This window comes from Zerene cesonia, chromosome 24 (genome assembly GCF_012273895.1).
Source record: "Zerene cesonia ecotype Mississippi chromosome 24, Zerene_cesonia_1.1, whole genome shotgun sequence".
Classification (NCBI taxonomy): Eukaryota; Metazoa; Arthropoda; class Insecta; order Lepidoptera; family Pieridae; genus Zerene; species Zerene cesonia.
In genome coordinates, this window is record NC_052125.1 from 1733560 (window position 1) to 1747123 (window position 13564).

The 13564-nt window shown below is 34.2% G+C and overlaps 1 protein-coding gene across 1 annotated transcript in view; it reads left to right on the top strand.

Moving 5' to 3' along the window:
* The window catches only part of LOC119836388, a 54577-nt gene extending 41207 nt beyond the window's left edge, over nucleotides 1–13370 (top strand). The window contains exons 3-10 of the mRNA XM_038361693.1: nucleotides 5364–5459; nucleotides 6915–7021; nucleotides 8396–8541; nucleotides 9515–9595; nucleotides 9915–10064; nucleotides 11069–11216; nucleotides 11788–11926; nucleotides 12380–13370. Of these exons, the coding sequence (XP_038217621.1) occupies nucleotides 5364–5459; nucleotides 6915–7021; nucleotides 8396–8541; nucleotides 9515–9595; nucleotides 9915–10064; nucleotides 11069–11216; nucleotides 11788–11926; nucleotides 12380–12570 (1058 nt within the window). The 3' untranslated portion in view covers nucleotides 12571–13370. The remainder of the gene's footprint in view (nucleotides 1–5363; nucleotides 5460–6914; nucleotides 7022–8395; nucleotides 8542–9514; nucleotides 9596–9914; nucleotides 10065–11068; nucleotides 11217–11787; nucleotides 11927–12379) is intronic.
* The last annotated feature ends 194 nt before the right edge of the window (nucleotides 13371–13564 follow it).

A 13564-nucleotide genomic window follows, 5' to 3' on the forward strand; every position in this document is an offset into this window, starting at 1 on the left:
TATATAATCTTGATAATACTGGTCCACGCAAAAATCCACGCGGGCTGCTTGCAGCCCGCGCACCGCGCACCAGCTAGTGAAAAATATATAACTTAATCTATACTAATATTATAAAGAGGAAAACTTTGTTTGTTTGGTTGTGATGAATAGGCTCAAAAACTACTGGACCGATTTTAAAAATTCTTTCACCATTCGAAAGCTACATTATCCACGAGTAACATAGGCTATATTTTATTTTGGAAAAAAATAGGGTTCCGTAAAATATTTTCGGTTAACTGAAAAAAATCAACCAATGAAGTTACTTATTTTGCGTACGCTGCCTAAACTACAAAAGATAGAACCATAAAATGTTAGAATTAATTGTAGATCTTATAAATATCTACAAAAACGTCCGCGACACACTATACCTATCTATGTCGAGTGAGGCACAACAACCAAATTTTTATTTAAAAATCTTGAATTTTTTTTGGACTACATTTCAACGCGTTTATTTTACTCATGCTATTAATCTTTATCAAAATAAATTATTTCATCAATAAGTACAGTTTATGTTGATAATATTTGGTCTTTGAATGATTAAAATTGGACGTTTCGTTTTGAAGTTGAGGTGAAATTAAAATATTACGTTTTCCGCTGCACGGCCCGTTGCGAAGTGGGCGTCGATAAACTGCTTTCGCGTGAAAGAGCATCTTACAAACATCCATATATTCATCCATACCTAAAAACTTTCACGTTTATAATCTTAGCAGGATCTGGCTGTAGACGTACCACGGGCGAAGCCGGGGCGGACCGCTAGTTAAAAATATGTACTGTACTTCTTGCACGCTCGTCTGGTATTAAATCTCCGACTTTCAAGTCTGAGGAACTGAGCCAATACAGTTAAGTGTAGGTGTTGATTGTATAATAAAATACTGGTCCAATTTAATGATTGTAATTGGCTTGATGAGTCGACTAACTACCAATTAATAATGGTGTAATGTAACGGCATCTTGTCTTCGAACTCATTAACAAGTGACGGTAGAAGTCAATTAGCATTTTAGAGACGGGTTTATATTCCAATGAAATAAAGATTTTTTTATATAATAGGGAACAGCTAAGTTGATTGTTAGCCCATATTCACGTGGTTTACCATCACATGCATACTACCTATAAATATGTATGTCTATGCACGTTTGTAGAAGTAGTGCCTCTGTAAATTGCTTTAAATTTGCCCTCTTTAAGGTGTTCAAGGATGGGGAAAGGGTTACGACAGGGATCAAAGAATAGAATAGGAAGGGTGTTGAAAAGGATACGGTCATTCGGTTTACAGAACACCGATCTTCCGTGGGGGTCTGGAAAATTCCCGGTGCGAGCTGGCCCAAATCATAAGGAGCTCGACTCCCATATTCAAAACATTTAAATAATGATGCTCCTTATCGAACGGTTATCGATACTAGTTTTCCGCCCACACTTCATTTGATTTCAAGATTTTCAACTATATTCGTGATCTAGTCCTACAGTGTAACAGACGACCAAACAGATTTCATGTTTATAGTATTAGTGTGAGTTATAATCGATAATATTTACTGAATGGTTAGATTAAATGTATTAAATTACATGTCTGATTTATACTTCATTTAGTTTTTAACTTTGCCAAAATCCAATTTAATTGAATAATTATCCTACTAATATTGTAAATGCGAAAGTTTGTAAGGATGTGTGTGTGTTTGTTGCTCTTTCAGGCAAAAACTACTGAACAGATTGCAATGAAATTTGGTTCGTAGATAGCTATACAAATGGAACTACTGGCAACTTTTCATCCCGATATTCCTACAGGATACGGACTTACGCGGGTGAAACCGCGGGATGCAGCTAGTATTAAATAAAAGTGTCTCAAATCCGATCTATCAACTTATATTTGGGCAGCAAGCAAACGGTCACTATCTATATTTCACATTCTATATATATAGCCTCTATCCTGATTTAAATCTGTAGAGTTTGTTCGTTTATTTGAACGCGCTAATCTTAGAAACTACTAGATCGATTTCAAAAATTCTTTTATCGTTGGAAAAGTAGGTGTTTCTGGAATGGTAACATTTTTTTTATTTGTTTATTTGTCAAGGGGGAAGCCAGAGCCGACCGCTAACTAGCCGTCATTATATCTGATATATTCTATCAATAAAAACAACAAATCGCAATAAAAATGAAGCACGCTGTATATAATTGTTCACTCAAGGAAGATTTTTCACGGTTCATAGTAGCCTACTAGTTACGCCGCGTGGTTTTGTTCATGTTTTTAAGTCGATTAAAGGCTATTTTCGTTAGGAAATTTGATACCACATTTGAGTACTGTTATTTTGCTATCGTTGTTATTATTACTTCCCATATATAAAAAGATTTGTATATTTGTTGCTCTGTCACGCAAAAACTTAATGACATTAATCTATGAAAGAAAGAATTGAGGAATAGTTTATTATATAGTATACAACTTTTAGGTTTTAAAATTTTAAAATTCTCTATATAAGAAACACAGTTCTTTTTTGTCTTTGACAATTTAGTAAGCAAAAAGTTTTTATAACTAACAGATTATAGTTAAAAAAAAAACACGCATTAATGAAAGACTCAACAAAATTACCTCATATCACGTACAGAGTATACGCAAGAAAATTATTGAATCCTAGTGATCCCAATCAGGATAATAAGATAAATACATAAAACTATTGTATTGTCACCGACCCTTGATAAGTGTACAAAGTTAACTAAACTGTGCATTTAAAGTGGTAAAAAAAATCAAGTCCAAAGAGGTCGGTTACATATAAAAATATAAACATATAAGTAAAGCAAATAAAAGCGTGTTAAATAAAAAAAGGTGTGTTTGCGATTCACACACGATAGAAATGAAACTTCAGTAAATCGACAAAAGAATGAGATGAATATATATTATAATATATGAAATATTATGTATATTTCTGTCTCATTCTTTGCCGACTTCATTCTACACAATTTTGTATTTGTGTCTCTTACCTGTCGTTTCTTCCGTTGCATCAGGTTTGAAATCACAACGATTCTAAAGAAGTTTCACTTCAAAAATCCTTTTAAATGCATAGACAACACGTCAAAGATATATATCTACTTGTTAACAGCAATTTCTCTAATGATTCACTCCATTAACTTCTTAACATGAAACAATGAGAGTCTAACAATAGAATATATAAACATATTATACCATTTTTGATGGCGGCAATCTTTCACACGGGCGTCACAGCGCGGAACGGTTGTCGACCGGTCACAGAGGGCGCTAGTGTGAAATAGTATTATAAAAATGATTAGAAATCTATCATTATGACAGCCGCTTTTTCGAAATATAGAAATACTAAAATATGGATATATTTTTCGGTTTCCGCGGTTTCACCCGCGTAAATCCGTATCCCGTAGGAATATCGGGATAAAAAGTTGCCTATGTGTTATTCCAGTTGTCCAGCTATCTACGTACCAAACTTCATTGCAATCGGTTCAGTAGTTTCTGCGTGAAAGAGCAACAAACACACACACACACATCCTTACAAACTTTCGCATTTATAATATTAGTAGGTAAGTAGGATAATACTGGGTAAAGATGCAACTTGATATAACAAAGCTAAATCTTCAGACAGTAACTTCTTTTTAAGTGTGGGATTCGAGCATGCTTGCGAACTGCGCCATCTCTCGCTGGGGAAGGTACCACACCATGGAAGACCAGCGTGAAATAGTAGCATGCTTATATTTCGTTCGGTGAGTGGCAGATAGAAGACCACTAGCTCAGTGCCTGCTATGTTTAAAGAAGTTTGATATCTTAATATGTTGATATTTATGAAAACACTCATAGTATCATCATCATCATCAGCCCATATATGTTCCCACTGCTGGGACACAGGTCTCCTATGAGGGTTCAGGCCATAATCCACCACGCTGGCCAAGTGTGGACGGGCAGATGTCACATGTCGTCGAGCTTTTTATTCTTGGATATCCCGGTTACCTCACCATGTTTTCTTCACCGTTTTAAGCAGCGGTGATATTAACTACATGTGCAGATAAATTGAGAAATCAATTTATTTCTTGCACACTCGCCCGGTCTCGAACCCCGACTTATCAATTTTGAAGCCCGAGTTCTCACCACTCAGCCACCACTGCTTAATATGAGCCACTCATAATATAAACATTGTTAAATAAGGTGCACACCTGACCCGCCTACAGGGCCCCTCTAACTTCTTATATCTTCTGTGATTATTATATTTCACGCGTCCCGTCCTGCATCCTCGTGTCATATTATTTCTATACAATATCTGCATTGCAATTATTTATATACTAGCTTCCGCTCGCGGCTTTATCCACGTGAAATTAAGACACATAAATTTTCAACAAAATCCGTTCAGAATTTTCGGTGTAATTGATGAGTGTCGAGATTGCTGTTTTGTCCCAAGGGAGCATTTAATCGGGATTAAAAGTATCCTATCACTGACGTCAGCTCATACCCTGTCTGCATACCAAATTTCATCAAAATCCGTTAAATAGTTTCAGTGATTGACGGACAAACAAAGAAACATTGTCATTTATAATAATAGATATTGGTCTATCCAACACATAATACACCAATCAAGAGTAATTCAAACCAAACAATCAAAACTGCAGATGTCTTCAAAACCTCTCTAACACACGGACATTTATTTTTATATCATAACGTACAAGGCGTGTTTATTTTACAAATTTCGCAAAGTTCTATGTACAAGACGACAATATTAAGTATGACGTAATCACGTTCGGACGGAGGTCAAGTGAATCCTACCAGTTTTTTGGCTGCATCAAAAACCTGATTTTAGCTGACTAATTTTAACGGTTCACCGTTTCGCCGGGACGACTTGCTTTTGGAGACGTTTCTTTTCAATTAATGAATTGAAGGGAAAATTGAAAATATAAACATTGCATGTTTTTATTTTCAATTCGAACGAATAGTCTCTGAAATAAATGTATATGTACTTATTAATATAGAAGACAGTTAACACAACGCCATCTATTAATAAAATATGCATCGTTTTTACAATTAATATTAATTTATGATCACTCTTGTAATATACTAACTTGTATCCGCGGCTTCGCATGCGTTAAATTCGGAGTAGTTTAATAGATTTTATTATACATGTAAACCTTCCCCTTGAATCATTCTATATATTTAAAAGCCCCATCAGAGTTCGTTGCGTAGTTTTAAAGATTTAAGTATACATAGGGACATAGGGACAGAGAAAGCGACTTTGTTTTATACCATGTAGTGATTACGTAATATTAGTATGTAAGAAGTATATTTATATGATTGTATGTGAATAAACGTTTATTTTTTTTATGTTTTACAGGAACAGAGGCACAAATCGAATGCACGCCAGAATACATGAAAGTCACAGTGCCCATGGACGGCGATAGAAAGATATCTTACCTCGATCAACTAAAAGGTATAGTTCGATATTTAATCATAAACTATTACAAGTCTCTTCTACAATTAAGATCACCGAAGTACCTGGGGAGATCCTGCAAATTCTGATATGGGACACATCACCAATTTCCTATCACCAAAAAGAAACACCTCAAAGGGTTTCTTTAAAGTATGTTTGTCTTTTCAACTTAGATACCACATGAAATTGTAATATATAATGGATTCTCGTAATAAACCTAGTTATAAAGTACTTACATACACACCAATATTATTAATGTGAAAGTTTGTTTGTTTGGATGTTTGTCAATCGCGCTGAAGCTACTGAACGGATTTTGATCAAATTTGGTATACGGACAGGGTATGTGCTGAATTGGGTGATAGGATAATTTTTATCCCGATTAAATGCTCTCTTGGATAATAGAGGAATCTCGATATACGGGCGGAGCCGGGTGGAGCGTCTAGTTTTAAATACGAACTGAAAATACATTTGAATAATAAACTTCCACACTAGTTCTATTATGTGGTTTAAATAAACCGTTAAATAATGAAAAAAGCTTATCAGACAATTGTTAATTTATCAAAACTCTTAAATTATCTTTCTATTTTACTTTCATTGTTTAAAATTAGATGATAAGAGACCGTTAGTTACATTTTATTGTTTTCTAACTGTTTATCGATTTTTAACATCTTAAAAACCGGTTTTATTCAGCTTTTTGTGTTTTTCTGATCGCTTAATTGGATCGTGTTGTCAAGATGTACAAAGGATTTATTTTAGTTTATTAATTAATATTATAGTATTATTTTATTTTATAAATAAGAAGCGAAAACGTATATATTGGCAAAAAATAAGATTATAAGATCCATCTTATTTGAAGATTTTTTTTATTCTTTAAAAATGTCTCATTTACAAAACATTTCAATGCTATAAAACTAAAAATTCAAAATTAACTCTAGCTGTGTGTCTCTTTGTCTCTTCTTCACGTCTTAACCACAGAGCCGATGTTGATGAAACTTGTATATCGTTTGAGAACCAAGAAAGTATATAGGATAGATTTTATCTCCGAAATCTCACGGAAACGGGAACTTGTCGGTCGACTACGCAAGCGAAGCCACGGGCGGAAAACTAGTTACCTATTTCAAACTGAAACTTTATCTTAGTATTTTTTCAATGTCAACTTTTACAAGTATTTATGAACAAAATTACAATTAAACTACCACGCCATTTTATCTCACTACTAGTTTTTCGCCCGCGGCATTGCCCGCGTAGCCGCAAGAAAGCTAGCTTTGCATGGATCCCGTTCCCGTGGGATTTCCGGGATAAAAATTATATTATTCTATTCTATGTCCGTCTTCTAGTTCTAAGCTACCTCTTCACCAATTTTCAACCAAATCGGTTAATCCGATCTTGAGTTATAAATAGTGTAACTAACACTACTTTCTTTTATATATAGAGATTTCTTATTTTAAATTTCAGATTACTCCCCATGTCAGCCCGTCATGGAGGGATCAGCTGCGTCCTATATGCTCGACCTTCAAGACTACCACAAATGCGCTGTCACCAAAGTGCTTAATAAAATCACTGTAAGTGTTTCTTACATAACATGTTCCGTTATATGTATGTATATTTTCTAATTGACCTCTAAGAAGGTTCCATATGTCACTGTATAAAATTATATAAAGAAAGACACGCCATGTCCATATGAGTAGCATTCAGACATCTTTGCGTTGTTATTAAAAGTACTTATTTAAAAGTATACAGTCATTTAAAACTGCGACAGTAATACGAAACGTATAAGATAGAAAGAGATAGCGACTAAATCAAACCCCAACAATTGTCGTAGTTTGTCCACAACAATTTGTGTAATATCATTGGATAAACATATATTTTATTCTTATTCAATCCATAATTTGGAATTACATTAAAAATAACATAAAATGTCATTAAAGTAATCTAATTGAAGTATTCTTACACTTGATGTCATCAGCCCATATATGTTTCCACTGCTGGGATACAGGGCTCCTATGAGGGTTCAGGCCATAATCCACCACGCTGGACTGACGCATGTCGTCGTACTTTTGATTCTTGGACATGCCGGTTTCCTCACGATGTTTTCCTTCAACGTTTTAAGCAGTGGTGACGTTATCCACATGAGCAGATATATTGAAAAATCAATATATTTCCTGCATGCTCGCCCGGTCTCGAACCCCGACTTATCGATTTTGAAGTCCGAGGTTCTCACCACTGAGCCACCACAGTTTTTATTTTACTTTTTGTGACGTGTTTTGACTATTTTCTCATAATTTTGTTAGTTTCGCATATCCTGCCAATCATTTACTATACATTTGATATTATAAACTATTATATAACTCTTTCACCTTAACGGATTGTAATTATACTTATCAGTAATTAACTTATAATGAACAGATTAACACATGAACTATTGAAATACTTACTGTAAAGCAAGAAATACTCTATTATAGTGCCTATTACACAAAATTGCTACGTTTACATCCATCTTTAATTTTTAGTTTTATAGCATTGAAATGCTTTATAAATGATAAATTTTGAAAGAATAGATTTTTTTCCCTTGAGCACATAAAACCGAAAGAGTAGAAAAATTCGATTACTGTGGCGGGATCACGGGTGGCCGAGGGGCTAGGCGTTGCTACGGTTAGGCAAAAAGACGCGGTTTCGAATCCCGCTGAATGATCGAATTTTTTCTATTCTTTCAAAATTTATATCCATCTCAGTATTTTCTTGTGTTTGATTTTACGCGAGTATTATACAATTAGAAATTCAAGACTCTTTCAGTCTACCCGTGACCACGCTCGCTATAAAGTGTTCGAAACGTCAGGTTAATAATATAATGAATAAATCGCGTTTAAAATCCGTTAAAAAGTCTTTAATGTCTAATATTATAGCCATCTTATTATCTAATTCTCACATATTTCCAGGGCAAACGTACATACTACCACAAGATAGTTATAGAAACGCTATCAGGCGGTCGAGAGACTGTGACAGTGCGATGCGTCGTCACAAACAAGCGCGCGATCACGCGGAGGGCTGTGGAGCCTTTCCCTTTGGACTTCAGCGAGCCTGAGTGAGTTTTGTATTGTGATATTTAATGTAAAAAAATGAAATGATATGAGATAAATTTCATACGGAAAATGGTTATACATTGGTTGTTATTTTTATAACACGATCACGGTCAAATATTAGTGTAATAGAAAGTAGCAATTCCCAAAGGGTCGTTTATTCTATAATCTATACTAACGGTCCGCCCTGGCTTCGCCCGTGGTATATATATTATAGGTTATATCTCTATAGCCTTCCTCATTAAATGGTCTATCTAACACTGTAAGAAGTTTTCAAATCGGACCAGTAGTTCCTGAGATTAGTGTGTTCAAACAAACAAACAAATTCATCAGCTTTATAATAGTAGTATATATTTAACGTTAAAGTTCTAGAATGTTCGAAGCCTATTGAAATTCACAAATAACAAAAAAAATATACATTGTAACAAACGTTACGATGTATCTTCGTAGATGTTCTAGAAATATCTAGAACTTGTATTCGATTCGGTACCTTCTATTTACTTTTACAATGTTTTACGAAATTATTCCCAAAATATGGTGACATAAATCATTCTAGAAATATGGTAGAACTAAAAATTAATGTACAATCGCTCAAAATATGTCCGTAAAATAGCAATAGACTTTGAATATTACTGCCACGAAATAAGGTGTTAATTTGAAGAGATCTTTTCTGGTGGGACGCCTGATGGTAAGCGCTACCACCGCCCATGAACATTTGGAGTGGCGTAAGGTCGATTGCAGACCTTACGCCTCTACCAATGGATGGCCGACTTCAAACTGGAAAGGGATTAAGTAAAGATTGACGAGAAGGATGAAGGAAGGGCTGGGAAGGGTTAGAAAAAGAATATGGAACGAAACACAGCAGTATTTCACGTCGGTTCTGTGCAGGTGTGGTACTTCCCCGGTGCGAGCTGACCCAATTAAATAAATAAATTAAATAAAAAAATGTTAGTTAAGTTAATTATTTTCAAATTGCAGTGTACTTGACATCACTCGCTATGAGGAAGGGCGAGCGCCTGAACCTATACTGGGAGCGATTGTGAGGCAAAATGGGAAACAGTGAGTTTTATTTATCATATCAACTAGCGTTTGCCCGCGGCTTTGTAAGCGTTAAATTCGCAGTAGTTTAATATATCTTATTATACATGTAAACCTTGCTCTTGAATTACTATATTAAAAATACCCTCAAAATCCGTTGCGTAGTTTTGAAAATTTAAGCATACACAGACTTTTTTTTTCAAAACACTTCTTGAACCATTCACAATATTAAATTATTAGCAAAGCCGATTTCTACATATAAACCGATAAAAGTACTAAAACTGTTAAAGAAATCAAATAGCATTATAGCGGAAATATATTGTTATTAAAACAATTCTAGGGTTTCCGGAGAAATTTCCGTATCCCCCGGAACTCCCCTGTCCATGGAAATCTTCCTCGACAACTCCTCCGCGCCCGTGTACGGACTTCTAGTCAATTATATGCATGTTACTGACACTGGGAAGCAACAAGAAACAATTATTTTTAATGGGTAAGTCATATAAAATATTAAAATGTAATAATAATTTTTTGTTCATTATTATATTGTTTAACTCTTTTTTTAACCGCCTTAATGGTAAAGTGGTTAAAGCGTGAGCGTAGAACCGAGGGGTCCTGGGTTCGATTCCCGGTGGGGCCGCACATAAAAAAATGTCTCGGTCTGGCAGGACACAGAAGGCTGATCACCTACTTATCCATAAAGAAAGTCGATCAGTGAAACAGATGTATATCATCTGCTCCATACCCCACTTGGGGACATGGGACTTCACTTCACATTCGAACGAAAAAAAGAAAAATAGCATTGAATCGGAAAATAAAATATATAAATTTTATTAATTAAATAACACGCTTTAATGATGTATCAACTATTTTATCTCAACAAAAACGATATTTTAATAATTAATTACTTATAATACTTTTTTGTAAAATTACTTCTATTATTATAAATTTATTTAATTTTCTATCATACATACATTTTATGAAATAACTAGCAGTTCGCCCCGGCTTCGCCCGTGGTACATATATAGCCTATGTCACTCAGCGAAATTGCAGCTTTCTAATGGTGAAAGAATTTTTAAAATCGGTCCAGTAGTTTTTGTGTTTATCAATTACAAACAAACTAACAAAAATACAAATTCTTCCTCTTTATTATATTATTGTAGAAAAACATGCCTTAATTATAGTATCAACCTTTTTATGTCAACTAAAATATTATTTTATTAATTAAAAACATACTTTAAATCCGAAAGTTATAATTATTATTTTTGCCTTATAATTTCCATACAATATTTATTTATTAAATTAACAATCATTTATCCTATCCTAAAACTACTGAACCGATTGCAATGAAATTTGCTACGTAGATAGCCGGACAACTGTAATAACATAAAAACAACTTTTTATCCCGATATTCCTATGGGATACGGACTTACGCGGGTGAAACCGCGGGGCGCAGCTAGTTATACACAATTATACATTATTATACATAATTTCCAGTTGCTCTATAGACCCGTACTTATTCGACAACTTCATGACAAAAGACGGCGATAACTTGACAGCTAACTTTAAAGCTTTCAAGTTCCCCGACACAACTTACGTGCAGTTCAAGGGTACCGTCACTGTGTGCTTGGATAAGTGTCAGGGGGTAAGTTAGTTTTTATTCACTTAAGTTATTTTACAGGTTTTGTGTCTTAAACTTACATTTGTGAAATTTAGGTACAAATTAAGGTGTCGGTCCTAATTTTGTATACTAATTATCTAAATTTACTAGCCTAGTCAATTTAGAAATCTTTGGGGGAGGCCTATGTCCAACAGTGGACGTCCTAAAAGGCTGCAACGACTAGCTTAGTGCTCTTTTTTGATATTTAATTGTACTTCCCTCGCAACATCCATAAGCGTGTTTACTTTACTGTGTGAAAATATATTTTTTGCTATTTTTTTGTGGTAATAATATAATGTGGAACAATAGAATTTAGATTGTTTTAAATAATAACAATTAGTTCGTAGTTAAAAAGTTATGTACATAAACAAAAAAGAAATAATAATACTTGTAACTCGAAAACGGCTGAATAGATTTTGATAGTTTTTGCCTTGTTTGATTTATCCCCACCTAAATCAGGAAAATAACTTTAAATTTTAAATAACTTTAAATTTTACATCAAGCCGGACGAAACCGGGATGAGAAATTAATGTCATGCATATTATATTATATTCAGGTACAATGCAGTAACGGTGTAACAGCGTACGGCAGGAAACGCCGGGCGGTCGCGTCTAGCGCGGACGCGAACAAAGTGTATGAAGTTTCTCTGACTACCTTCATTAAAGTGGATTACGTTGATGGGAATAGAGAGGCTGGTAAGTATATGTTTTGAATTAGGCTTTATTGTGTGAAAAATTATTAACGATTATCAAATTTATCTTATTTAGCTATTGTACAAACTTTCATCCCCTATTTTAACCTCTAGGGGTACATCTACATCATAGGAGCTATCTGTGTGCCAAATTTCAGCCCAATCGGTTTAGGAGTTTGAGCTGTGTATTGTGGATCAGTCAGTTAGACACCTTTGCCGAGGAACCGGGATTCGAACCACGAACCGAGGGGTCCTGGGTTCGACTCCCGGTGGGGACGCACAAAAAAATGCATGTCTCGGTCTGGCAGGACATAGAAGGCCGATCACCTACTTGTCAATAAAGAAAATCGATCAGTGAAACAGATGTATATCATCTGCCCCATACCCCACTAGGAGACACGGGACTTCAATTTTTTATGAACTATTCATTAAAAATTTACCAAATCTTTTTTTACAGAGGACATATATGCGCTACTAAAAAAACTAAAAGTAGCAAACCAACTACTGGGCGACACCGACGGTACTCCGGCCACTGTGGCCGAGCACACACAGGACAACAAACTAGTTATACAAACCGCCGGCTCAAATATAAATAAATACAGCGTTTTATTAATTTTTATCAGTCTCGCTTTACTAATTTTTAAATAATTAAATATGGCAACACTGAAAATTTCGAAAGCGTTTTATAATCTGTAACATGGAACAGAGCGATTGCACAGATAAAATACGGTGAAGAAAAGTTTTATTTGTGATCTCATTGAAGGATTTATTTAAATAACGAAGAAAAATCGATTCTAATAACATGCGAATAATATACATAAAGTATCTTATTTGTATTTGCGATGACATTATTGAAATGACATATTTGTATTGAAATTGTGTATTTTTGTGGTATTTTATACAACATAATTGTAGAAAATTGTATACATGTACTTCAATATAACTGAACTTAAATATTTTAAGTATAAATCCGTCCAAAACATAACCTAATTTAAACGAATCCGTCCATTTTAACAATAAGATAAAGTTTAAAGGTTAATATTAAATAAGTGCCTTCCTAATTTAGTTAATGCTGTCGCATTTAAGCCCACTAGTCTTAAAATAAAATTAAACCATAAGAAATAGTTAATTTCTACCATTTTCTACCATAGACATAAGACGCTTTATTACACTTTAATATGTTTTTAATACAGGCAAATTAACGTCATTTTAATCAACTGTAATTTTTTAATACTCTATTAATAATAATATATTTAAGATATCAATGATACAAAAAATGTATAATTTTCAATGCTTTGTAATATTCAATAACAGTTTTTACTAAAACCTCGTATTTACTGAACACAATTTTCATTAAAACATTGAGGTGCTTCAAATACGTATGTCTCGTTTGTGATTCATAATTTGTAATAAGTAGTTTAACGTGAATAAAGTTATTATTTTACTAATACGGCATTTTTATTTTACTTCACAAACACTTTGCAACCGTTTGAAAACTTATTTGAATCAGAATATTATGATCAATAATGAAAAGATCAAGTGGAAACCGGCATGTCCAAGACTCAAAAGTTCGACGACATGTGACATCTGCCAACCCACACTTGGTCAGGGTTATGGCTTGAACCCTCATAGGAGGACAGTG